Source organism: Lutjanus erythropterus, chromosome 15 (assembly GCF_056507025.1).
Source record: "Lutjanus erythropterus isolate fLutEry1 chromosome 15, fLutEry1.hap2, whole genome shotgun sequence".
NCBI lineage: Eukaryota > Metazoa > Chordata > Actinopteri > Lutjaniformes > Lutjanidae > Lutjanus > Lutjanus erythropterus.
Window position 1 is genome coordinate 35,675,768 of NC_139331.1, and position 26,371 is coordinate 35,702,138.

At 40.1% G+C, this 26,371-nt stretch overlaps 1 protein-coding gene across 2 annotated transcripts in view; it reads right to left on the minus strand.

Moving 5' to 3' along the window:
* LOC146314840 (unconventional myosin-VI) overlaps window positions 1-26,371 on the minus strand; it is a 196,396-nt gene that overhangs the window by 164,351 nt on the left and 5,674 nt on the right. For both annotated transcript variants that reach the window (XM_084737001.1, XM_084737000.1), the window contains exon 2: window positions 3,403-3,537. In XM_084737001.1, the coding sequence (XP_084593127.1) occupies window positions 3,403-3,519 (117 nt within the window). In that variant the 5' untranslated portion in view covers window positions 3,520-3,537. The remainder of the gene's footprint in view (window positions 1-3,402; window positions 3,538-26,371) is intronic.

Genomic DNA, 26,371 nt, shown 5'->3' on the forward strand with positions numbered 1-26,371 from the left:
ACCATGTGGATCCAAGGAGTGAAATCAGATACATGTGACTTGAAGTCTAACACGTAGACAGAAGCTACAGCGTTGCCATGACAAACTGATGTTCAGCTGAGGAAACTGTCAAGATTTAAAAAAACTTGAGTCAATATCAGGATGAAGGACGACTGGAAACCTCAGTGGAGAAAAGGCCAAATAACAAACCTGTGCACGAAACTTTAAGGCTCGTCCAGCAACTGAAACATGCTGAAGAACATCAAGTCAGCTCATGCCTCTATAATGCAGTCGACGTAAACATTTTGTTTTAGCAGCACTTTGAGAGGCCTGCAGAGCGACTGACCCAGGAGCATGAAGGTGACCTACATGAGGTGCGTCATCTCAGATCAGGAAACATGTCCAGGATGTCCAGCGACTGAGCGAAGATTTAAAGAACAAATCGACCTCAATGTGTCACGGTGCATTTGTGACATCTTTAACCAGAGTTTGACACAAAAACAACAATCTGCAAGCCAGAACTATGATCCACAAAGTGTAATCACTGTCTAATATTAAATCCTGCTTCTTTGCTGGACATCACAGTAGGTGGCATAAAGGAATAATCCACTAAAAATCTATGCTTTGAGTCTGTGATTCCCCTGTGTGTGTCTTGCACCCTCACATACAGCAGGCAGCTTTAGTCAACAGTTGGATTGAAGACCCCGAGTCATATTAATTGATTAATCGTTATTAAAAACAACATTACCACATTCCCTTTTCTCTAAAATCAAAGCTTTATTTTCTCAGCAGTATATAGCATATTCTCTGAAAGCTTTACACAGCCGATGAAACGATACTTGATTTGAATATCTGAGTTCATAATAATAATAAGTCATAATTCAGATCTTGATTTGATAGCTATTAAATTTTACTTGATTGATTTCAGTTAATTGTTCTCTTCCCTAGTTGAGATTTGCAGCACGTTTGTTTGAGGGAAAGGAGGCCTGGCTGGAAACAGTCGGCAAGAAGATTCATCTCAGGAGCGACTCTGCAAAGCTCGGTGTGTTATAATTTGTAGAAACAGAAATGTGCATCAACACAACATGACTTGACTTGACGTGGCCAAAAGTGATAATGGAGAAACTCCACTGCTCCCCTCCTGCAGCATCCTCACACAGCTTCTGTTTGTTGTTGTTTACAGTTTGTTGCATGCAAGTGCATTTCTTTATGTTAGCTGCGAGCCATGTATAATGAGCTGGCAACAAAAAGGAATTCAGGAATATTTGAAAAAATAAGTTTGTACTGATTACACAGATGGTCAGTGGAGACGTGGATCATTCTGCAGGTGTTTTCTTCAGACATTTTGATACTTTGCTGTGAAAAGTTTACATTTATGGATTTATTACAATCCTACTGAGCAAAAAGATCATTTTTTTTATCTTATGCACAAAAGTTATCTTGTGAAAACAATAATCTGTATGCACAAGTTGTTTTTTAAGACTTTGCAGCCCTGCAAAATCCACTGTAACTGAATCAAAGATGACCAAATCTGCCATCCTCCATGAAAGAGCTACAAACTGTTCTCAGCCTACAGAGGGTTGGTGCCAGATGCAGTAATGCCAAAAATACCAGGATGTCCTACGGCATCCGGTTGCATTTTGCAGTATGCAAGCCAGCATGTTTTTCTGGCTATACTGACCCACAATCCTCTGCTGAACGGAAGATTTGCCACATCGACTGAGTACAGAGAAATGACAGCTCATTAGCTGATTTCATTCAAATTCCAAGAGGCACAGATAACATTTTATATACCACCATTTGTATCAAGAGCAAAGCTCAGAGTCCTGGTAACAGGTGGAGTAAATATCCCTGGACACAGAGGGTGATCGCTACAGGAGGAGGGTTATAAAAGCTGTGTGACTGCTGCATATTTACAGAATAACTGCTGTAAAAACTGCTGCAACATGTTCTCGTGAATGGTTGAATAGTCAATTAGATAAAAGTCAAACTTTTGTGTTGGAGCATAATTTTTTTATTAATAAAATTGTGAAATTCAAGCACATAATCTACCTAAAATGAAGAATTTTAAGTCTACCGCTGCAGGTAAAACCATTAAAAACGTTTGACCCTTTGCCCTTTGCATGTCACACGTTTGATGGACACACACACAGTTCAAACACGCTGCAGGTCCTGAGATCAGTGTTCCCATTAGACGCTGACAGCCGCGTGTTTTATTGGCTGACGGTACACAGAATCAGTCAGCGAGGCCCTTTCAGAGGGAGCACTCAGTCACAGAGGCCTTCTGGGAAAAGATTACCCAGACGGACAACGAGGCTTTAGGGGGTTACCGCGGTGACGGGCTCTCAGGGACATTAAAAGCTTCGCCGAGGGCGACATGGCACCTCATCCAGCAGAAAAGTGAATTAACAGAGATGACAGGAAAAGCCTGTTTGTCTTGCTGTGAGCAGCCACTCGACTTGAGATTCGTCTGATTAACGCGGCACTCGAGCGCGTTAGAGCTGCAGGCTGTAAACTGCAGGTCTGCAGGTGAATCATTCAGTCAATGATCCTTTATTGCTTCCAGGACTGTGGCCTCTTCCACATGAGATTAAGTGACACATTAAATCATTAACACACTGCAGGTAAAAGCATATCGGAAGAAGGTTTTGCAGAAGAGACTAAAAGCTCTGAGATCCGGGAAGGACCAGAGTGAATCTGTCTGAGCAGGAAGTATCGACGCCGTGGACCCATTTTGAGATCTTTGTGGCCTGTAAATAGAGATCGACCAGCCAGAACCAATAACAATTATTAGTGATCAAGGAAATCAAAATTTAGAAATGTAAAATAATGGCATGAATTGGCCACTGAAGTCTGTAAACACGCCAACATCAGGCGCCGCCAGTCTACAAACCCTTCAATGTCAAATACAGAGAGACGCACCACGTAGGTGATGACAACACGACGCAGGTAAAAACAAAAAACAAAAACTCTGTGCAATCAGCCTCTGTGTTAAAGACTCAGACTCTGTACCTGAGAAACATGATTTACCAGGTGAGCCCTGATAAAACAAAAAGAAATAATACTAGTAAAAGTTAAATTTGTACTGAAATTCCTTTAAGCATATTTTTGATCAGACTGAATAAAAAGTCTGAGAATCATAAAAATGCTGAATATTGATGATGGTTGATGATGCTGACTTTGAATGTCCTTCAATGCAACTTCTTAAACAAAAATCTGAAGGAATATTCCAGTAATCCTATTCACATAAGAATATTTAGATTGCCACCTTAAATGATGCAGCAGAACCAAACAAACTCTACCTCCTTGTCTAAACCTGCACCTACATTACCCATAATGCAACTAGGCCTGCCACTATTATGACATAATTATCTGATTATTCCCTCCACATCAGGACTTTGCTGCGAGTTCAGACCTCCTCACCTTTCCCTTCTGTTTGAGAGGTTCGATGGTGAGGCTGTCGGCTCCGATGTCCACTATCGTTCCCAGCTGGAACCCGTCCGTTGGGTGGGGCGCCCACACCGGCTTCCCATCCTCCATCGCACCGCTCTGAGGGCTCTGGAAAACACGACAGACGTAACACAGTCAGAGAAAAATACAGTGTTTTCTTTATTCAACATGAAAGTTCATGAGCTGGATTTTACAGCGTCGGTGCTCCTGAAACCTGCTCAAGTCCCATTAAAAAATATATGAGGGCCAACGAAGAAAAGAAGCATTTCTGTCTCATAAGAGGTTTACATCATTTTCCTCTGCAAACAGTCTGCACCAACAACAAGCACCTACAAACACGTTAATGTCATCAGCATTAAAACTTTGTGAACTACACGAGTTAAAGTGAGAATTAGAACTTTATTCATATTCCTGGAAGAAAAGAACTGCACCCTGTTTTAACTTCAGCAGTTAGAAGAGTTTATGGACTTTATAAGGATGGAAAGAGCTGCTGCAACATTAAAGCACCTTGATCAGAGCCCAGGGGGATTGTGGGATACAACATGGTCAGATTATGAGAAATAGTGTATGAATTATGAACATTATTCCTTTGTTTGCTTTGGAGTTGTTAAGTAATGGAATGTTAAGTCCAAAACTCAAGCCACAATAAAAAGTCCATGATAGTATAAATGTAAAAGATAAAATAATTGTTGTGAAATTAATTTTTGTTTTGGTTTGATTGGAGGGAAGAAATGCTGCAAAACTGCTGAAAAGATGACGTTCAAAAACATCACTTTTTCTGCACTGGCATCTTTTAACAATCCCACAATAAACTGTGTAGCTCAGTGGCTGTAAGTGGGAGGTATTTCCAAATAAAATAAATGTAGATATCTTTAAATGATATACTGTTTAAATCAGTGATGTTTGCATTTGTAACTGCAGTGTCATACAGCTTTCATTTTTCATTATCTTTAATATCTGTGATATTTTTCACCTTTTTATTCCTGACAAAGTTTGATATTCTGTATTTTTAGAAAAACAGTAGAATGATCTTAATAAACTAAACCAAAATCCAATAAAATGGGGCATTTAAACTTTTTAAGAGTATTTTCGCTCCGTTGATCAAGTTTATTATCCTTTTCAAAACTGCTTCAAATGAAGCTCATCATGTTTTCAAAGGCTGGGATCAAATTTAAAGCACATTTTCTTTTTTTCTTTTTTTTTTTTACTGTTGGATGAACGTGTCTTCATGTGTAACGGTCTGAGTCGTGACTGATCTGTGGTCATGAGGTGAATTATTGGAATTCAGAAGCAGAAGCGATCAAACTGAGGGCGACGCTGAAACTGTATCGACTCAGACCGTGTCCCGAGCTCTCCGGAGCTTTGTGGCAGCCAACAAACCAATTACAGTGTTATTGAGTCAAACCAGCAGCTGATCGTGTTACCGTGGTGATGCTGTAACAGAATGAGGTCTTTTCCCTCGGGACGACCTCTGATACTCTCAGACTCAGCTGATGGAAAGAGTGAAAAAAATTTAAAAAAGAAGCATAAGTAGTTCCCATCATGTCCTGCTGTTTGTCCTGAAGCGAAGCTGCAAGAATATTTAACCGTTTAACATTATTTCTGTTGGACTTAAAGGGATAGTTCACCCAAAAATGAAAATTCAGTCATTATCTACTTGCCGATTGAAGGTCGGGTTTAGATTTTTTATTCAACAAAACTCTGCTGGAGTTTCACAGGAAAAGTGTTGCAGAATCTCCCAAACAATGGAAGTGAATGGTGACCAGTTTTCAAATGTGAAACACCTCCACACTGCTTGTCAGGTGTAATCCAAATGTCCTAAAGCCCCAACATGCCGTTTGCACACCGTCACAACACAGACACACACAGTTCAGACAGTGTGCACGTGAACGTGGCTCCAGGCTAAAGATCTACAGTGAAGCTTTCTTGAAGATTTTTCGGTCAGCCCTTCTCTGCAGCTCTACAGTACCTCATTATAATGCCGTTTTCTCACACATTCTTCCTTTTTCAAAAAAAATGCTTCTTGTTTTACAGTTTGGACATTGCACTTGGCCATATTGTAATTTTATTGCGATTAATTGTGCAGCATTCATCCTGAGGGGACCACGAATGTGTTGGACCGACTCATTCACCGACAATACAATCACAACACAACGATGGATAAAAATAAAACTAGTGCTGCACTCCAGTATTCTTCAATATACAGAAAAATCAACTCTGAATACTACTTCTACTGCAGTTCTTCACTTCCCACCTCTGTTGTCTCAGTGAACACAAGCAGCCGGAGGGACGTCAGACCACAAACTGCCACCATGTGTGAGAAAACAGAGAAAAACAAGCCTCCAACCCCCCTGAAAAACAAAAACCCTGAACCAGGGTGTGTTTACAGACATCTGTCCTTATTCAGGACGAACTGTGTGTGTGGGGACGTTAAAGCTCCAGACTGAGCTGCAACTAACAATTATTTTCATTACTGATTAATCTGTTAAATCTTAAAATGTCCTGTTTTGTTCAAAACCCACAGAAGCTGAAATCAAAGAATTCTGACTCAAAGTGTTTAATCGATTAACAAAATAGCTGAGAACTAATCCATGAATCAACGAGTCGTTGTAGCTCTAGCTCTACATCACTGGTCTCCAACCTGGGGTGCAGGCCCTCCTAAGGGGGACGCCAGAAATCACAAGGGGTCCCCAAGACTTTGTCTGCCCCGAGGTCCTCAAAATCAGATTTGCACACATCAACTGAAATCACAGTTGTGGGGTTCGTGCACGTCTTCCAAAGTCAAATTCAAAGACTTTTCCAGCCTCTTACAGCTGTGATAAATAACATATTTATATACAAAATGATTATTTCACCTGTGAATTTTGTGCATTTTCCTTAAATGATAGTTGAAAATGCTAAAAACCGATTAAGTGATTAATCGATAACAATTAATGAGATTTAATTTTATGTTTCCTTATCCAATGAATGGCTCCGCCAGTAAAAACAATGTCAGCTGAGGCACAATTCCATTTCTAGACTACTGATGAATTCTTATTTCACAATTAATTGATAAATGATCAATCATTAACTTCCTTTACAATCTGTCGCAGAAAATTTCTGACTTATTTTATTTATTTATTTACGAAGTTAACTGACTAATTCAGTCAGGCAGCAATTTATTATGAAATGTGACTTATAAGAAATGTGAATTTATTTTGTAATGTGATTACTTAGTAATGATACTTGTTCATATCACCCACCCACAGAGTGAGTTATGTAGAATAACGAAGTTAAACTAGTGACCTGTGACCTGTGTTTAGAGAGACTGTCCAACAACCAGAGACAGAGACGTCTTATCAAATCTGCTCAGACACTGTAGGATCACTCACTCAGCTTTGAGCATCAATCCAAAGCCAGTTTGTTGCCAGTGAGGAGCGTCCTGACTCTGCTAATATGAATGAGCCGACATCACTGAGCAGCCAATAAGATCCGAGACTCTGAGCCAAGTCGCGTCTTTACAGTTTCACTCAGCTGCTCTCTGTTCTCACGGCGGCTTCCTGCCAAACTGAAAACTTAATAACAGCACCGAGACTTCTGTGGGAACTTAAAATAATTACCAGCTCCATCTGAGAGACACACTGAGAGGCCATCAAATTCAATTAGAGGTATTAAACCACAACCAGCTCAGTACAATCGTCCCTTTTATTACTGCAGCCTGATCGGCGCTGTAACAGGAGGATCACAGGTTTGATTCCTTCACTCTGTACACGACAGACAGGAAGAGTCTGGATGCATCTCATCTGTATTCATGATACAAACACAGACTGTCTGGTGTGGGTGTTATCGTGCAGAGGTCAGAGTCTCTGCCCTGCAGCGGAGAGGTCACAGGTTCAACAACAAAATCAGCTGTTTTCATCATGTTCTGCACTGAAGCAACCTTCAGCTTCAGACCTCAGACGTCTGTGTGAGTTTAAAGGATCAGTCTGGTGATATTCTGCACTTTAATCTTCAACAATTCCCATGAAACACAAACTACTCTCCCCAGACTCTGTGATCCATATTTAATTATTTACTCACATACTTTGGTATGGTGGTAATTATGATCCTAATGAGAGACGAGGACAGGAGGGGAGACATCAGCCGCTGTCCATCGCTGCCTCCAAAGAGAAGTTGCGAGTACGTAGGCAGCAGGGATGTGTGCAGTTAGTCAGCTGCTTGATTAGAGGTCACCACCATCACTAGTCTGCACCAGAAATACTAGTTGCTTGAATAATTTATCAATGTTTTATTAATGCACAATGCCAGCCAACTGTTGCCTCTAAGATGTTATGCAGCTGCATAGTCAGGGCTGCGGCCCAATCAGACAGCAGCTCCTCTCGCCAACCGCATACTCCCCGATGGTCCACCCAACCCCGGACGTTGTTATCAGCAAAATCAGACAGATGACAGCTCATAAAACCAGCATCGTTTGTCAGTGTTTCAATGTAGAAAATGAACATAAGGTTGAATGTAGGCTGTGACAGAATAATCTGATATATAACCACTCGACTGGAGCAACATGTGACGACATTCAGCACAGACACAGACATTAACCTGCAAGCAGAGCAGCTGCTGCTGCTAACACTGCTAATGTTAGCTACACTGTGCAGCAGCTAACGTCAGCTCTGGGTAAACGGTGTTGTTTACCTGCAGACACTGATCCTTTTCAGCCTGAAAAGTTGAAGCGTTTAGTGAGTTGTTATCATGTTTTGTAGGTTAATGCACAGCGCAAACTGTCACACATTTCAACAGCATTTAAAATAAGATTTGGTGACCGTAGACTGTGACTAACGGCTTATTATGAATTAGTAAATTATGCTCAACTTCAACTGCTTTCTGAGTGTTTTCTTACTGTTAGACTAGTCGAATAGTCTAAATAAAAATGTGCATTTAGTCGACAGATCACCAGCAGGGAGAGTGGAGTCTGCACTCGTCACAGCGCTGCACTCACAGGACTGCATTTGTGCACATGGAGCTCACAGATATTGCTCTGTGCGCTCGTATCATGTGCACCAGCCTGGTTTTTATTGGCATGGGTTTTTAAACTAAAATAAACATCATAGAGGCAGACAGAGAAGATGTTAAGGTCCAATATCTGTCCAACAGGTATGGAAGGACTTGATGACCACAGCCTCCATTAAAAATGGTCATCCAAAACTTTATTACCAGACAGACTGTTGATATCCAGTCTGTAAAACCCTGCATTAAATTCAATCACAACTTTTTAAAAATTCTAACCAGCTACGCTCTGCGTAAAGTTAGAGAAATCTTGTGGGTTTGGTTTAAAGTTTGAATAAACCATCTTACGTGTATTAATGTGAGGGAGAATCTCACCTGGATTCCTTCCTGGATTAAGCAGTAAACTCTACACAAACAGGCCTGAACAGTGTGTGGTTTCAGCCTGATTCAGGCACGTCTGAGGCCGAACAGGACGGCGACTGAACGTAGATCAAAGGTTGCCGGTAACTCATTGTCAGGGCTGTAAAATTCCCCCAGTGAACAAAGAACCGGGCTGCATTTCTCTGTGATAGAAAAAGGCTCCATTTGCAGAGGAGGGCTCTGCACCGCTAAAAATCAATCCTGTAACAGCTCAGTGCAGTCAGGCAGCAGCTCAGATGTGTGTAAAATCTATATGTGTGTCAACTGTAACAGATTATTAAAGGGTTATCATGAGTTATTTCTAAAGCACAAGGCCGGCAGACTTACAGAAAATCAAACGGTTCCTCCAGCAATCGTAACAATTCACACAAGTTTAACCAATTCTTGTGAATTTTTGCACGGCCTTGTAATTTTCCCAAACTCTGCAAATATCACGTCATACACATACGTCTCAATAAACTCAGTCAATTCTCCTGTTTTTCTGCATTTGTATTTTTGTTCATTTTGTCACAAGTGCTGAAAAGAACAGAAGGTTTGTCAGAGTAATTTATAAACGCTCTGTGCAGCATATTCAAGAGTTCAACCTGGAACAACTTTCAACATGTTCATTCATTAATTAATCCTGTGTACAGTTTAGCGTTAAGACAGAGGGAAATATTTCATCCTAAACTTTGTATGAAGACAGTTTTGTTGACAGGACAGCTGGTCATGATGACTTTGAGACATGATGGAGGTCAGGCTTGGTGTTGATTGGACAGACAGAAGCGAGTGAGTCAATCCTGGTGTGAAAATTCGGGTTACAGTGACGATCTGCGAATATGATCTGACCCACGGCTCTGAAGTCACGGAGTCTTTGACTAGGATGTTAAATTCTGTCCTCAGTGAGACGGAAACTGTGCTGACAAATGGATAACTGAGGACCAGGAAGAATGACAGACATATCTACAAAATCACTGAGATCAGAGGTCGATATCAGATTAATCTTACTTCCTGGTAAAACCTGTCAAGATGGATCTGACTTATTGCTTCAATTACGATAAAGAAATATTTTTAAAAAAAAGAGAAGAATTTCAGAGTGAAATGGTGCCACAATCTCTAAGAAAGAGATTGAGAAGACAAAAGAAGACAGAGTGTTTTTAATAACACTAGAAGCATAAATGTTCTTATTTCCTAATATCTGAACTACAGCTACATTAAAACAGAAATGGAAACAGTGGAAAAAGTGTGCAGAGATCATATATCTGATACTGGTTTAGTGACAGTATCAGATATATGATCTCACATTCTGCATTAATTTGAACTCTAATTAACATGAAACAGGACGACTAAAACAGTTATTCATTCACATTATGGTTATTTTATGATAAATTACAGTAAATATATTACAGGTTTCTCCTGTAATGGAAAATCTGGCACAGTGTTGAGCAGCAGGTGAATTAAAACAGTCAAAACTCCCACAGGGATTCATTACTAAAAGTATGTGCAGTTCTGCTGCTGCAGGGCGCCGTGGCTGAAAGTTTCAGCCAAACGGGTTTTAACATCAGCCTCCAATCAATAACAGAACTTTACAGCGAGTCAGCACAGTCACATAAAGTGGGTCTGATACAGTCTGACTGCAGCACGACGAGCTGTGAAAAAGACAAGATCAAACCTGCTGCTGCTGCTCCGTTCAGCCCACACACACACACACACACAGAGTCACAGACACACTGAACATCTTCTACCAGCACACAGGAAGTGATGTAATCACCTCCTGAGCCGTTAAACTGTTGAGCAACACCAATAAAAACTCCACTTGGATGAAAGATTAAAGTATCATAGAGGTTATAATGAGGGTTATTCCAGTTAATGATGTTAGGATGAATGATGATGCATTCAGGCAACCTGGGAAATTAGATTATCTGTCTTCCGTATGAAGAATACAGTGAGACAGTTGTTCAAGTTGCAGGATAACACTCCAGGGGTTGACATGGACATACCATGACCTCAGATCTTTGCACACACTTTAAACAACAGCTCATAGTTTGGATTTATGAGACCGTTACTGTTTTGGCTCAGTCTCAGTGCTCATCAACTTTATTCCAGCTGCAGCTGTGTTCATCAAAAACGCCCAGTTATTACCTCACTAAATATGACCTGCTCAGCACCAAACAGCCAGGATGGAAGAAATATGTTGCCAGAAGCTCAGCAGGTCCAAACTTTGTTTTTAGGACTCAGGAATCAATCTGTCGATTGTTCTTTTGGTTAACTGTTTAGTCTTTAAATTGTAGGAAATAGTAGAAATAAATCCAGATTTCCTGGAGTTCAGTTTTGTCCGACTAACAATCCAAAACCCAAAGATATTCAATGAATTAACAAGAACAATCTGCACATTTAAGAGGCTGGAACAAGAGATTTGTTATTTTCCAAATTTATGTGCACTTCATCATCAGGAGAGGAGAGAGAGGTGAAGAGAAAATAATATTACTCAAGTTGACGGCAACTCGTTTAGTTACTGTGCAATAAAAGCTAACGATGGACAGACGTTGACACCAAATATCTGTGATTTTAAATGCACCAAATCCGACATGATGTCCTGAAATGTCTTGTTTTGTCCACAATCCAAAGATCTTCAGTTTACTGTCAGAGAGGAGAAAAGAAACCAGAAAAAATATCTCATGCGAAGGGGCCAAAATCATTTTTATTAAGAAATTACTCAAAACGATTACTGATTGTAAAAAATAGTTGGCAATGAATTTAATAGTCAGTTGCAGCTCTACACTATTAATTGATCAATCCAGAAAATAATCTGGAGTGCAGGTGGATTGTGTAATTTTTCCATCATATAAAAATGTAAACTGTACTGATGTCACAGTCGGAAAATGAAGCATAAAATTAAATTTACACAAACTCATGTGCAAATATGCAAACCTGCAGGACAGAGAAAAGGACTCAGAGTTCATCCTAACAGCCTCAGAGTGAATTCCAGACCTTCACTTTCAGTTTTTCTGATATTAAACTTGAAAAAATCCTACCTGCCTCTACACTAAATTTAACTTCAGACTGACACTGCAGCTAAAATTATCAACCTAAAGCCTCATCCCATAATTTCTGGCTTCACCGACAAACTTAAAAACCTCCAGCTGTTGGAGGCGACTGATCCTCCTGGTCTGCAGCAGCAGCTCATGCAGAAACCACAAAGTACCACCAACAGTCAGCTAATGGCAGAGCTGAGCCTCGACCACAGCTCTCATCATCACGTTAATGTGTTTCTACCAAAGCCTTCGACTAAAACGGTTCACTCTATTTGCAGCCGCTGCCCTAAATATTAAAGGCTTCGCGGCGAACATGTGTCAAGCCGTCTGCGTCCTCTGGAACATCGACTCCATTAACATCCTCAGTCAGGTGAAAAATTAAAGACACAAACAGAGCTGAGGAGAAGTGAATATGTGCTGATGATGATTCCCACAGCAGCGATCAGAGAATGAGTCAGAGTTACTGGTCCAGCAGACACACAGAGGAATTATGCTGATGGAGACGGTGTCACTGAGTTAGGATTTAAACTGGAGGAACAGTGAGTGAACACATTAATTGAAGGAGTAAAATGAAAATAAACTGACTGAATAACTTCTTTTTGCTTTAGTAAAACAGACAAGTGCATGAAAAAGAGCCTGACAGTTCCAATTACAGGAAGCTAAGAATTATAGGGGAACAGTAAAATATTATTATTCATCCAACATGTTAGGAGAAAATAATACAAGTGTAGGAAACAGCGGTTAGTTAAGGTTCTCTGTAGGAACAGATGTTTCACAGTGGACTGCCTGGACAATCCTAAATATTAAACTTGGTTTGTAAAGGATTTGAAATAGTCAAATATGGGGCAGACTAGAGCTGCATGGGTAAAAGAAGTCATACTGCGATTATTTTGACTGAAACTGTGATCAGTTTTGCATCACAACTTTCATGTCCACTGCAAAAAAGAATTAAAATGATGATGGTGTGATATTTATTGAGGTCTGAACCAAACAAACATGTTTTCTTTCATGTGGAGAACAAAGATTTTTAGGTCAGGTCATCTCTGCAGCTCTACATTATAATGATGTTTTCTCACAGCGATTTGGTTCTGGTTCTGTTATTTGGTTACTGCACTTGGACATATTACAATTTTATTGCATCTGTGATTAACTGTGCAGCCTTCAGTCAGACCTGAGTTTGTCTTAGTTTACTCCTGTTTTTGTCACATCTTTATGCAATCTCTAACTAAAAATAGGGCAGAATTCGATACAGCAGAAACAGTAAGCAAATGCACATAGCATGATAAGCATCATTTTCATACAATGATATACCAGGAAACATATTCTGCTGCAACACTATTGCTAATTAGCACTAAACACAAAGGAGAGCTGCTGGATAAATTTTAAATGTGATCTGATGATGGCGCTACATGAGAAGTTAAGGGATCATCTGAATACATCCTGAGGGGAACATCAGCGTCTAAACTAAACTTCATGGCAGTTCATCCAGTCAGTCCAGAGTTATTTCACTCGAAATCAAACATGTCGACCACATGGTGGTGCTAGAAGAAGTGAAGAAGAGAATCATCAAAGTCATCAGGATTCAATTCAACGTCTGTGCAAAATTTAAATGACAATTCATCCAATCGTTGCTGAGATATTTTTAACAGTATTTTGATGGAAGCTGAATGGACACTGAGTTCATATCATTTGTCAAACTGAGCATGAAAGTTCATTCTTGACCTTGTGAAAGGATTTTCCTAATATGCAAACAATCTGCAGCTCTGTGACCACTTTCACAAAGAAAAGCCTTTTTTTTTCTTTCAAACACACCTGGCCTTCACAGAGCTTCGACCTCCACAACAAAGAGCTCCAGTATTTGGTTACAAGCTCAAAGTCTCTCAGCGTTTACATATTCAAACATATTGATGGTAAAATAGCGGCCAGTTGTTTGCTCTGCTGAGATGCTGCAGCTCAGCGCCGAATAAAACCAGAAAAACACGTGATCTCTGTCGCTTCAACTCAAAAAGAAATATTCTGGAGAATTAACTGGACTAAAAAAAAAGGCTTAAATCAACCTCTTCCTTCACCGATTGATAAATTATTTAATATAGTGGACAGTGCAGCACTGCTTCATATGAGAAAGTGCTATAAATAACTGGTTGAAGGGACTTTTATAGTGGCAGTCGGTGTATCTGAAGCATAAAGAAAGGCTGTCAAAGCTGCTCGGATGCACCGGAGCCGAACACGTGTGAACCTGAGCGCGATGAGCATCAGTTCATGTAAATTTTCCCACGATATGAACAATGTTTGATTCATGCTCTCAGCTGAGTCTGTTTGTTCAGCAGCAGGCAGAGTTATCCTCCCGTCTGTTATTAGGCCCGAGTCAAACTGTAGCGGGGATGATTTTGGGATGAAGTCACGCCAGCAGCAGGTTGTTTGCTTTGCTTGGTGGAAACGTGCACTTTGTGGTATTTTTGCTCCTGGTTAATTTCACCTCACGCTGACATTAAACGCAAATCAGAGCCTGTTCGACCTCCATTACTGAACATCAGAGCTGCACTGGAGACCACAAAAGCCAACGACAAGACGGGGAGTCAAACCAAGACCTATAAACATGAACTGACAGCCAAAAGGTTTATTTATATTCTCCGGTGTCATAAAGAAATAACTGATTATGAGTTTCATTAGTGTTATTAGACTGAAAACTGACTGCCTGTTATGAATAATGACAAACAGGAGGAGACAGGATGAAAAACAGTCTTTTACAGCATTATAACAGGAGGTATTACTACTGCCAGATCACTTTTTAATGAACTTTAACCTGCCAAAGTTCACAGAGCAGGACACGAGCACTGCAGGCAGGTTGAACTGATTTTAACTGATCGATTGATTGATCAGGGAAAATCCCTCCTGCTGGATACACTGTCGTGCTAACAGACATCGACCACCGAGCCCTCCACCACTGTAACAATGTGATTCAAACGCTATTTAAGGTAGTGTGTCCACTCAAGAGTTGCCGTAAGGCAGGAGTAGCTGGCACTGTTCCATTTTTGATACGTGGGAGAGAAAATATAAAGAGGCCGCAGCTGCTTACGCTCCATGTCCCGTTTATTATTTTCTTATTGACCTGACAGTTAGCTGAACCCAGGATGCTCCGTCACTCTGGTGACAGCAGTGTGTCTTTCTTTCTGTTAGTGTGTTTCTGTTGTTTTTTCGTTTTCTCAGCTTCCTCAGTGCAGCCAGCTAACTTTGTTTCAAGCTTCAGGGACTGAACACAACTATAAGTGACAGACTAGGGCTGAACAATTAATCGAAAAATCAAATCACAGGATGGGCAATATTTGTTAAAGGCAAAATGTGTGTCAAGATACCATTTTAAATTAAATATTGCAGTGCTGCAGAACTTTCCTGGCCAACACTTCAGATCCAGATGCAGTATGAAAATACACCACTACAAGTTCTGCATTCTAAACTTTACAGAGGTAAGTAAATGCAACATTACTCATTGTGCAGTAAAATGTTTCCTGTCCATGTTTTTCTATTAGATCTGATGTTTTTGGAATAATATTACTCCTGCATTAAGGTGCATGTTGCATTTTACTGCTGTAGATGTTTGAGGTTGAGCTCATTTTGGCTACTTTACATACTGTTCTTTAGTTTAAATTAAAATTAAAAACTTGAGAGTTAACAAACGTCCTTCAGAGTCACGGAGGACAACAGACAACTTAACTAAAGGTTGCAGCAGAATAACAACTCTATAAATTTCACCCCTCTGTTTATTTAGGAAACATCAGACTGAAGTGAAGCTGCTGGAAATATATGAACGTCAAACTGTCACCAAACAAACGGCAGCTCCATCAGCGTCAGAGTCTGTCAGGATCCAGATTCTCTCTGTGGCAGAAAATCCTTTAAAAGCAGAGGAGGAGGAGGAGGATGTGTTGGAGATCAGAACATAAAGGCCGTCATGAAAACAAACTGTGTTCGGTGGAGCTGCAGCAGCTGTTACTTTGTGTGTCTGAGAGGACGACACATTGAATCGGCCTGCGGTTCTGTGTGTCGACCCACTGCTCCGCTGACAAACGGCCGATTGTTGGATCTGTGTCGTCGCTCACTGAGAGCTCACTGTCATGACCCATCAGTCGGGTCACGTGGTCACCAGAGAGCCTGTGATGTGTTCAGGGACAAAAACACCCGAGGGCAGATCGACAATAAAGAGACACAGAGACACAGAAGGCTGGAGGGCAGACAGACCTAAAAAGCTCTGTCCTAAAATTAAACTGCACATGGGGGTTAAATGTTGGGATCATTTCTTTTTGCATTGAAAATGCAGGGAGTACATTGAAGATTTAAAATGGACATTTTGTGACATTTTCTAGAAGATGATCTGCTGATTAATCACAATCATGAAAATGGAGTTATGGGTGGGTGATATGGCAAAAATATATCACAGTTTTTACAGGCAGGACCATGATACGCTATTTTATCATAATTCTTTTTCATTTTGGTTTATAAAACTATTTTTTTAGGGCTATGATGGTAACTGCAACAAAATGCTAACATAACCTGCTATAAAAGATATTCAGTGTTGAATTTATCAATATACATTTCATTTACGTCTCCAAGAAGACACCTGCAATTGCACAAAATCCGATGCTGTAAAGGTACAAGGCTAGCGTTAGCATTAGCTTAACATTAGCCTTTCCCACTTAGTTTACTTTGATGCTAACCAAGTCACTTTTCCAGCAGTTTGGTAACAACAGATGAGACTTTTTTGATATTGAGAAGCTGCAGTGTTTATTAACTGACACACTGTAACCTGAACTGTACATTTACTGCCACACTGACAACTTCCTGCTGAGTTTCTGCTCCGCTGTGAGCAGCACTGTCAGTCTGCTGTTCTGAAATAAACCACAATCCATTTTTCACCATGCAAAGAAAATATTCCAACCGTCACAGCCCAACGTGCTGCTTTTCTTTTTGCACGTCTTCCCATTCAAGAACTTCAAGCCACTGAAAACTTAGCTTGGAACAGTAAAAATGCATATATGATATCAAAGTTTAGTTTCTCAGTAAGCGTCTAAGACTAAACAAAGTAAAGCAGGGAAAGTATTCTAAATGTAGCATACACTTAAACCAATATTGATTTGGGTGGCAGGTTAAATCACTGTTTGTGTTAAAGGAGTGACGTAACGTTGTTGAGTTGCTCAGACTGACGATAGAAGTTTTGTTGCACCCACATAGCGACTGACATGGATTTTTTTATGACAGGTTTGTCGAATTAATTGTGTAATAAATCTTTGCACACAAACGCCCAATTTAAACTCAATGCATGAAAGTGTGCAAAAGATTATCTTATTTCTAATACTTTTTATATGCTTACTAATATGTACATACGACCATAAATCACATGGTTGGAAAACTACAGTGGTTTCAGGTTTACAGAGGCTTTAAACTTTATTATATAAAGAAGGAACTTGCTTCTTTGGCGGTGCAAAAATATATAAATTAAATACACAAGGATAACACATCATTAGATCAGTCTCCCATGCACTTATCCAAGTACCACTTATATAAATAGCTCATGGTCAAAGATCATTTTTTCACACATACACTAAACTCTGGAATGAGATCCCAGATTATATTAGAACAATAACCTCTGTTACACATTTCAAACAGGCTATCTGATAAAAGGACACACTTGCAACCACCGATTTAACCCATAATATCTGCCTGTTTTGTTATTTATGTCTTTTTGTCTTTGTTTCTTGTTGGCTGCCTCTGTTTTCTGATGTGATTTTGTCGGGAACCTGCTGTAATCCAGTTTTAACTGAGTCACACCCGTTTAATTTTACCTGATTTTATTATGTTACTTTTAATCTTTTCCTGTATAACAATAAATTAATTAAAAAAAAAAGAAAAAACATGAGACCCCCACAATGCACTGATACACCAATAGACCAATATCAGCCAATAATATCAGCCTGTTCAGATGCAGCGAACTCTTCACCACACATCATTTCGTCTGGTCTGAAGTAATGACACCTCATTAGATATCTGACTTTTCCAGCCTGTGTTTTATTATCTGGTTCTCTGGTGGATAATTAACGTCAGCCACCAGCTTCACGCTGCTTCGTTTTATCATTTATTCTCTGATTATGCTGAAAACGAGGCCTCGTTGTCTAAGAAACGTCTCATTCTTCCCTCTGATGAACTTGAACTTTGTACAGCTGATGGCCTACATGTTGGTTATCTTTACACAGGCTGTCATAATGATTCTATTTTCTGTTAACAGGCCTCATGTTTCCTCCTCCTTCTCCCACACAACTGCATCGTGACATTTCAGGAAATTATCAAAGTGGGTGTAGAGAGCAGCCGACTGCAAATGTGTAGTCTGGAATGTAAAATGATCTTCTAAATCCCTCAGCTTCATCATATCATCACATTTTCATTTTCAGAAATCGCTTTGGGAGGTATCATGACTGCTGTCCATGAACAAACAGAAACAGATCAGAAAAACAGACAAAGCAGAAGAACAAATGCCTTTTTTTAAAAAAACTAAAATTGTGTTAAAGTGGACCTTTATGCTCATTTCCAGCTCTATATTGGTATTCTGGGACTGAGAAAATAACTCTGTTATTTACAGAGTGTCCTGATGGACAGATAGCTTTAGTTGTTGCTAAAGTAACCACTAGCTGCTGTTAACTGTAGCTGTCATAAGCTAGTTAGCTCAGTTGGAGAGGCAGCTAGCGGTCCAACTGTATTTTTCTTGGCTGAATCCTGTATCCCGTTTTTTATTGATCTAATCTGCCAATCCCAATTTTGGTTTCCGATTTGACCTGCCAATTCTGGCTTTTCCCAATTCCGATTTGCAGTTTTTTATGGGTCTGACTTTCCAATTCCAATTTTGGCTGAACTTTTGTGGGTCTGAGCACGATCTCTCTGTGAATGTGAGTTTCACCCATACAGAATTGGATATGTGACACTAACTGGCTGGTCACTGGTCAGGGAAAACTGTGAAAACCGCCCAGTTCCAGTCTCTGGCCAGGCGATCTGTGCATCTCTAGTCCTATCAGCTGAGTCTAAGGAGTGTGGGTGTTTATACTTGAAGCACAGGAGCTTTGGACCACCAGAAGCAGGATTTCAGGCCTGCAGAGGGTCAGCTGATAGGAGCACTAACTGCACGGCTAATTGAGCTAACGTGCTAACGGCAGCTAAGTTACAGCAGCAGTTACAGAAACGCCATAAGTCACAGATAGTTGAAGCAGAGCAGCCAGAGAGGAAACCAGAAAATATTTTCTCCATAAATTTAAGTCGCTGAAAATCATCTCTGTACATCTGTAAGAGTAAGATAGAGTGAGCAGGCTTATGGGTGCATCCCTGTATTTTGTGGGCGTGCGACTAAGCCTTATTTCTACTTGTGTGTTAAGGGGTTACAGCACATCAACAAGTCAGGTTGGGGTTTGTTTGTCAAAACACACATTACTACAAGTCAAAGTCTCATCTGTACCTGATCTGTACTATTTCAGTCCTCGTTCATTAGGTAACACTCGTAACAACTGGTGGTGACATCAAGTCTGGTTTAATCCGACAGCAAACACTAATTCAACCAAAGAACAGCTGGCGTACCTGTTTACAGTGCAGCCAAACAAACTGTGTTGTTTTAATAAAAACGCCAGTCAATAAAAACAAATGCTACTGCAATCTGATTTTATGTCACACACAGTGCAAACAGGTTTACACACAACAGCAGGACACAGTAAAAAGAGTCTGTTTGCTCACTGAGAAGCTGAAGATGTGCAGCCTGTTGCCTAACAGCTAACTGTGGCTGCACCTTCTTCTTCCATTATAGATTTAAAACTTCTTGCGAGCCAAAAGTCCTGGAAATGACTGTTGTCTTGTTTTGTAGACACATTGTTGATGTGCAGTCACTGTCAGTGCTAACCACAGTGACAAATTGCTTCGTGAGACTGATTCACAAATAAAAGCCAGTCCTCCCTTTGCCAACTGAACACTTTTAATGTGAAGCAGCAGGAAAAGTTGTGCAGTGACGGTGTGATACGTCTGCAGGAGAGTGAACCGCTAACAGTGAGGCAGTCAACAAACTAAACTCTTGGCTTGATGACGTTTAGACGCTTTTTATACGAGCGTTGTGGTTTCTTTAAAAAAAACTCAGAGTTACATCAGGACTGTTGTCATGAATGTTACCCAGCATTCTTTGAAGTGATTAACCAGCGCCGCCACACCCACAGCACGGGCTCACCGCAACAGGGTGTGTTAAAGGATCAGCAGATTAGCAGGTGATTCCTTTCACTGAAGCAGAAATGAATCTGACCCTCCCAACACACACACACAGAAGCAAACACAAAAATATGCTTGATATCAGCTATTAAGTATTTCATTTTTTTTCTTTTTTACTCGCAATTCTCAGCCTCAAAGATCACACGCCTCCTGTGTGAACAGACCGGAGCTTCATTTTGATGATCAGCAAAGTTGTGGTATTTGTGAAGTGCTGATCTTTTACAAACTGCCTATAATACAGTTTAAAGATTGACAGGAGTCATCCTCCTTAAGCCGAAGTCTAACATCAATAAAATGTGTCACAAGCAGCTAAAAAGTTGAACATTACACGAGGAGTCTTAAATCCTCTGCAGCGGCGTGTTGAGGATTCTGTCTCTGAACACTGAGAGTCAGTGAGGTCAAGATGTGGCACAAAGGTCGCCGTTCAAATCTGAGAAAGTAAATTCAAGGTTGTTCATGAACAAGACTTCCGTTACTGCTGCTAAAACCTTCAGCGGTCAGCAGCAGACGACTGGTCTTACTGGGTGTTTCCCAGGTACCAGTTTGAGAGTTCAGGCTCTCAGTAGGGCTGCACAATTAATCACAATAAAATGCAGTACGGCCAAGTGCAATATCCAAAACACAGAACAAGAATCAAATCACATTTTAATTGAAAAAGGGAATAATATATAAGAAAACAGCATTATAACGAGGTACTGTAGAGCTGCAGAGATGACCTGACCTAAAAGTCTTGTTCTCCAGATGAAAGAAATCATGTTTGTTTGGTTCAGACCTCGATAAATATCACATCATCATGAACAAAAAAATTATAATTTCCTGTAATTGTATCCCATATCACAGAGGTCTGCACCCTGCAGCTCTTTTGCCTCTTTCCAGTGGCTCCCTGTGGCAAAAAGTTATATGGATACTTTAATTTTCATTTATCATTTTTGTATGATTAAAGTAATTCTTACATGCTCTAATCATAAAGTAAAAAGGTGTGGCCCATAAAACAAACAAAAAAAGATTTTATATTTTGTCAACTAAAATGTTTGTCATAGCATACGTCTACAGCAAGGCACCTGGATGCCAAATCCAAATTGAAAAATAAAATTTTGAAAATCAGAAAATTTAATATCTGCGTCTCAAAGGACGGCTCTTTTGACAGTCAAAGTTGCAGACCCTTGGCATAATGCAACTGCAATTTTTACCAAATCATGCAGCCCTACTAGCCAGTTATACAGCAGGTATCACACATATCCATCACAACCATCTTCAAAATTTGGATTCAGATCTTGGCTTTCAAACGAAAAGAGGAAGTTGACCAAAGTTCCACAAAAAGGGGCGGGATCTGGGGGTCAATGTTGGTCCCTGCCGCCAAAACTGCAGGATCAATGAGTATGGAAGTCAATGCACCAACAAAATCCCAGCATCATCCCATGATTTCCGGGGGGTGGGGGGGGGTGGGGGGGTTATGCAATGGTATCAGAAAGTTCAGGTCTACAGACTAGAATCCATATCAGGAAGGAAAAAATAGTATCAGAACACCTCTAGCCAAAATCTTAGCCTGATGTTGACCAAGTAGTTTCCATTGTCTTAAATCAACCAAACCCAACCAGAAGAGGCTGATTTTGTCTTGGTCCTTTGGGTTGTTTAGGTGTTGTTTAAGACTAAAAACATAAAAACCACAGTCACAGTCCGACTTCATGGAAGTTTCTGGAGTTTTCTTTGTCCTCAAGAAATCAGTTTACTAAGAAAATACTGAAAGTAGCTCATGAGTCTTTAAGGTTTTTTCTCGTCCTGTTATTGATAGTCAAACTGTCCTCTGACTGTCTTGTTTTCTCACGGTGTCTGTGATCTGTCCTCTGTGTGGTCATTTCCTCACAGATTATTAAACAGGCCTGAGAGACAGACAGACAGACAGACAGACAGACAGAGAGGGGGACAGGGGGACATTATACAGACACTCTTAAAGAAAGAGAGGAAGTGTCCTGGTTGGCGTCGTCTCCACTGAGGCACTGAAAGACCAGACAGACGCCGAGGACAACGAGGATCAAAGCACTAGAGCTGCATCAAGTTATTCAGCCAAAGGCATCATGGGAAAAACACACAGACACACACACACACACACTCTGTGTTTGAAAAGAAAAGTAACCTGGTTTCTCCTGAACATGACCGGAGTGGAAGACGAGCAAGTTGCATAACGGGTCTCATAGCAACCAGAGTGCGGAGGACCAGTGAAGGACTGGCTGCGCACCAGTAACTGCTAAATATAACCAGCAGGAAACAAAAGATATCTGAAGGAAAACACTGCTGTGATGAGGATGAGACGGTCTAATATTAGAAATGTTCTTGGGAATAAGGAATTCAAAGTCTGGACACAAGTCCATCAGGAACACTCGGTCCTGATTAAATGGTGTTTCACAAACCCCAGTACGACCACCAAAAGAGCCGACTCATCACCAAACACTTATTAAGTCTGTCACGTAGAAAAGGCTCTTTCTGACACATTCTGTATATTTATGCATATATTAAGACTGAAAGACTCCGGCTGGTCCGGCTGGGTGACCCGTCTCAAGGTCCGCTGCACTAATAGAGTCCCTGTGCTTCATTTTCCCACGTTAATGAGTGTATTTCTGTCATCTATCATGTAGACATACCTGCTGTATTTCACCATCTGACCCACGTTTGCTGAGATGTAAGCTAGCTTTAGCCTCAGTCTGTTAGCATTAATGTTATATCATGTACGCAGCTGTTAGCTAACTTTACATAAACACTTTACAGGGTTCTTGTTTTAAGACGTGTCAGATGGAAATATTAAAACATCAGCTGGAGACTCTCAGCTGACTCAAGGAGTTAGCATTAGCATTAGCTTACATCAGCCAGATATATTTATAAAATCTGTTTGTGAGTCATTATTTTACCCGACAAAATCCACCGTCATCAGCTAGAAAAGAGAATCTGCTTTTGTTCATGTCTCTAAGGAATCACAGACCTCATGTTTCAACAATTACTCATAATTAACTCTGACACCATATTCATCATAAACTGCATGAATGCAGTGTGAGAGTGGAAAGTTTAGCAGGCGTACCAACAGTAGCTAAGGAGGGCGAGGCTTAGTAGAAGGTCAGTTGGGTAACAGTGAAAAAACGGCAGGCAGAAAAAGCACCATAAACTATTATAATGTCAGGAGGATTTCTTTTTGAACGAGGCTGCGTTGTAGCCACAAGGGCATTAACTTATGGCTAGCCCTGTTAGCTTAGCTGCCACAAAGGTATTAGAGCGTGTTCATGTTCTACCATATGATAGAGCTGAACAATTTGGAAAAAAATATCTATTGCAATTATTTTGACTGACATTGCAACTGCAATATGATTTGCAACATTACAGGTAATGATCATTTTTACATCATTTTTCTTTTTGATAGAATAAACATATTAAATGACTATGGTGTGATTTTTTCAGAGGACAGGACAGAGAGGGAAGTGAAACAAAACCTGAAATTTTAAAATAAATGTCTGCTCCTGCCAATAGTAAGGGAAAAAATTGCAATAGTAAACTAAATATCTTGGAGTTGTGGACTGCTGGTCAGACAAAAGCAGCAATTTGATGCAGCAGCTTTTAACTATTTTCTGTTATTTTATAGACCAAAAAACTGATGAGTCGAGAAAATGATCAGCAGATTAACTGATATGGAAAATAATTGAAATCTGTAATAATTTACTCTTTATGGGCTACATTTTCTTATCCAATCACTGAATTCATCTTCAGAATTATTACTAAGATACAGTTAATAAACAGATGCAGCTATAGTGTGTTCACATTTACATTTAGAGGCGTGTAACTGACAGTTTTATCCAAAGTGACTAAAGTTTGACCATGGATTTCAAACTTTATAGCCTAAATCAGCAACATTACAAGACAGCAGCGGTTATAAGTTCAAGGTTCAGAGCTGTAAAACCCTGTCGAGAGCTAAAAACAAGGATTCCTGAGTCGTTTGAATATTTAAGAGAAGTGTTCAAGAGAGCCGGATTAACTGGGGTCAAAGTCCTCTTGGAGCAGAGCCACAGAAACTAATGAGCAATGTGACGAGGCAGGGCAAGGAAACTCCATTTCACAGGAAGGATTAATATATTTAATGCACTTTATTGCGTACAGAATAGAAGTACAGAAGTTTAAAAGCTCCAGTCAACAGTATTCATCCACCACTCTCTTCCTCTTCTTTTTAATCTGAAACACGTTCAGACGGACAAAAACACAAGAACAGCTGTTGATTTGAATCATGTCAAACCAAAATATTACCCAGAATTCAACATGTATGACACCAGAGCAGAGTAGAAGGCCTCGCTCGCTCCGCACCAGGAGGAGGCCTTCGGGTTTCAAAGGTCACCAACACGTGATCCTGCCGGGGATCAGCGTGGCCCTCTGTTGCCACGGTTACAGTCGTCGCCACTATAATGATGGGTTGGGTTCATTTGCATGTTGACATGACATGACACGGTGGTTCAGACACACGAGGGAAGGGAAAGTGTGTGTGTGTGCGTGAAAACACAGGTCTGCTGTTTAAGACACAAACTGGTGATTAAAGCAGACGAGATGACAGAGACCACATCTGCAGCTAAAAATAAACTTCATGTCTGCAAAAATGAAGACTAAAAATAGTTTCAGAGGGCGTTTATACTGTTTAACCAGAGTCCTTTGTTAAAGTATCAGTAAGGAAGCAGGAGTATTTATCACTTTAACTGATACATATGAGTTTTTGTACACAGAAGCCTGGAGTTTTTCATTTGTGATATTGAAGTACTCAATGCAGGTTTTCATGTAACTCAGAGTGAGCTAAATTTTACTTTTATTTATTTTGCCTTTATTTAACCAAGATGTCCCACTGAGAAGCGAATCAAAATGTGCAACAAATAAAATATAATAAACACATATATCCACATAAATCCACAATAAAACAACAGCTATTCAAACACATTGGCCTCTCGAGGAAAACAGGCACACGTCTCCATCACCACAGTCTTTATGATGCCCTAAAATACATCAGTGATCTAAGTGCATCTAATTTAAGATCTTTTTGTAGATTGTGTCATGCCCATGGTGCATCCCTAGATCAGTTAAACCGGTGGTACGTTACAAAACAACCACTTGGAGGAGCGTAAACGGTACCTAGCAGTTTAGTATAAAATACTGAGATGCTGTTTTGTGGCCTGTTAGTGCAGGATACAAACTTTTTAAGCCACTGATGGGTTCTTGTGCGTGTCGTCCACTGTCCAACCTAAAAACTCATTAGGAACAATTAAAGTTTAAAAGCACAGAGGTGACCCAGAGGTAAAGGTTCAGCCCTCACTAAAGGAGAGCAGTGTGTCCTTATTAAGTGTCACTGAGCGAGACACTGATACCCTAAACGCTCACTTACTGTGAGCTCAGCTGACGTTTAAACGCTCAAAATGTAAACACATAGTAACTTTGGGGAGTTTCATAGTTGAGAGAGAGGAATATCTTTGGGGAAAAAACTAAAACTGAGAAAATACCAAAGCAACAAAATATATTTCATGTGATGGTGAGGGGTTATTATGGATCCCACTGTTTTTCAGGGCTCTGATTAGCCTGGAACTAAAAAGCAGCAGGTATTAGAGCTGCACAATTAATTGCAGTCGCAATGAAATCACAATATAACCAAATGCAACGTCCCATTTGCAGAAGCAGAACCAAATTCCTATTTTTTGAAAAAGGAAAAATGTGTGAGGAAACATTATAATGTAGAGCTGCAGAGATGATCTAACCTCAAAATCTTTGTTTTCCAGATGAAAGAAAACATGTTTGTTCGGTTCAGACCTCAATAAATATCACATCATCATGATTTTAATTGGGTTTTTTTTTTTTTTTCGGAAGATAAAAATTGTAATGCAAAACTGATCATTTCCACTAATTGCATCAAATATTGCAATCACAATTTCAGTCAAAATAACTGCAATATGACTTTTTTTTAACAAATCATGCAGCAGGTATTACAGTAACACCACAGTCATGTGATGAAAATAAAATAGTTGGTTTGTTTAAAGATGGCAGGGGGTCCCTGACTCCAACCCTAAACCATTAATAATGCATCAGGTTACAGGTTAGTCTTTGTACAATTTACAGCATCTCTTTCATGTCAAAACAAAACTGGTACTCTCACCAAAACCAAAATCTCAATCAATACCCAATATGACTACTACCTGTCAGTGCATCAGTGCTCACTGGGAGATGTAGTCCGGTGTGTCCTC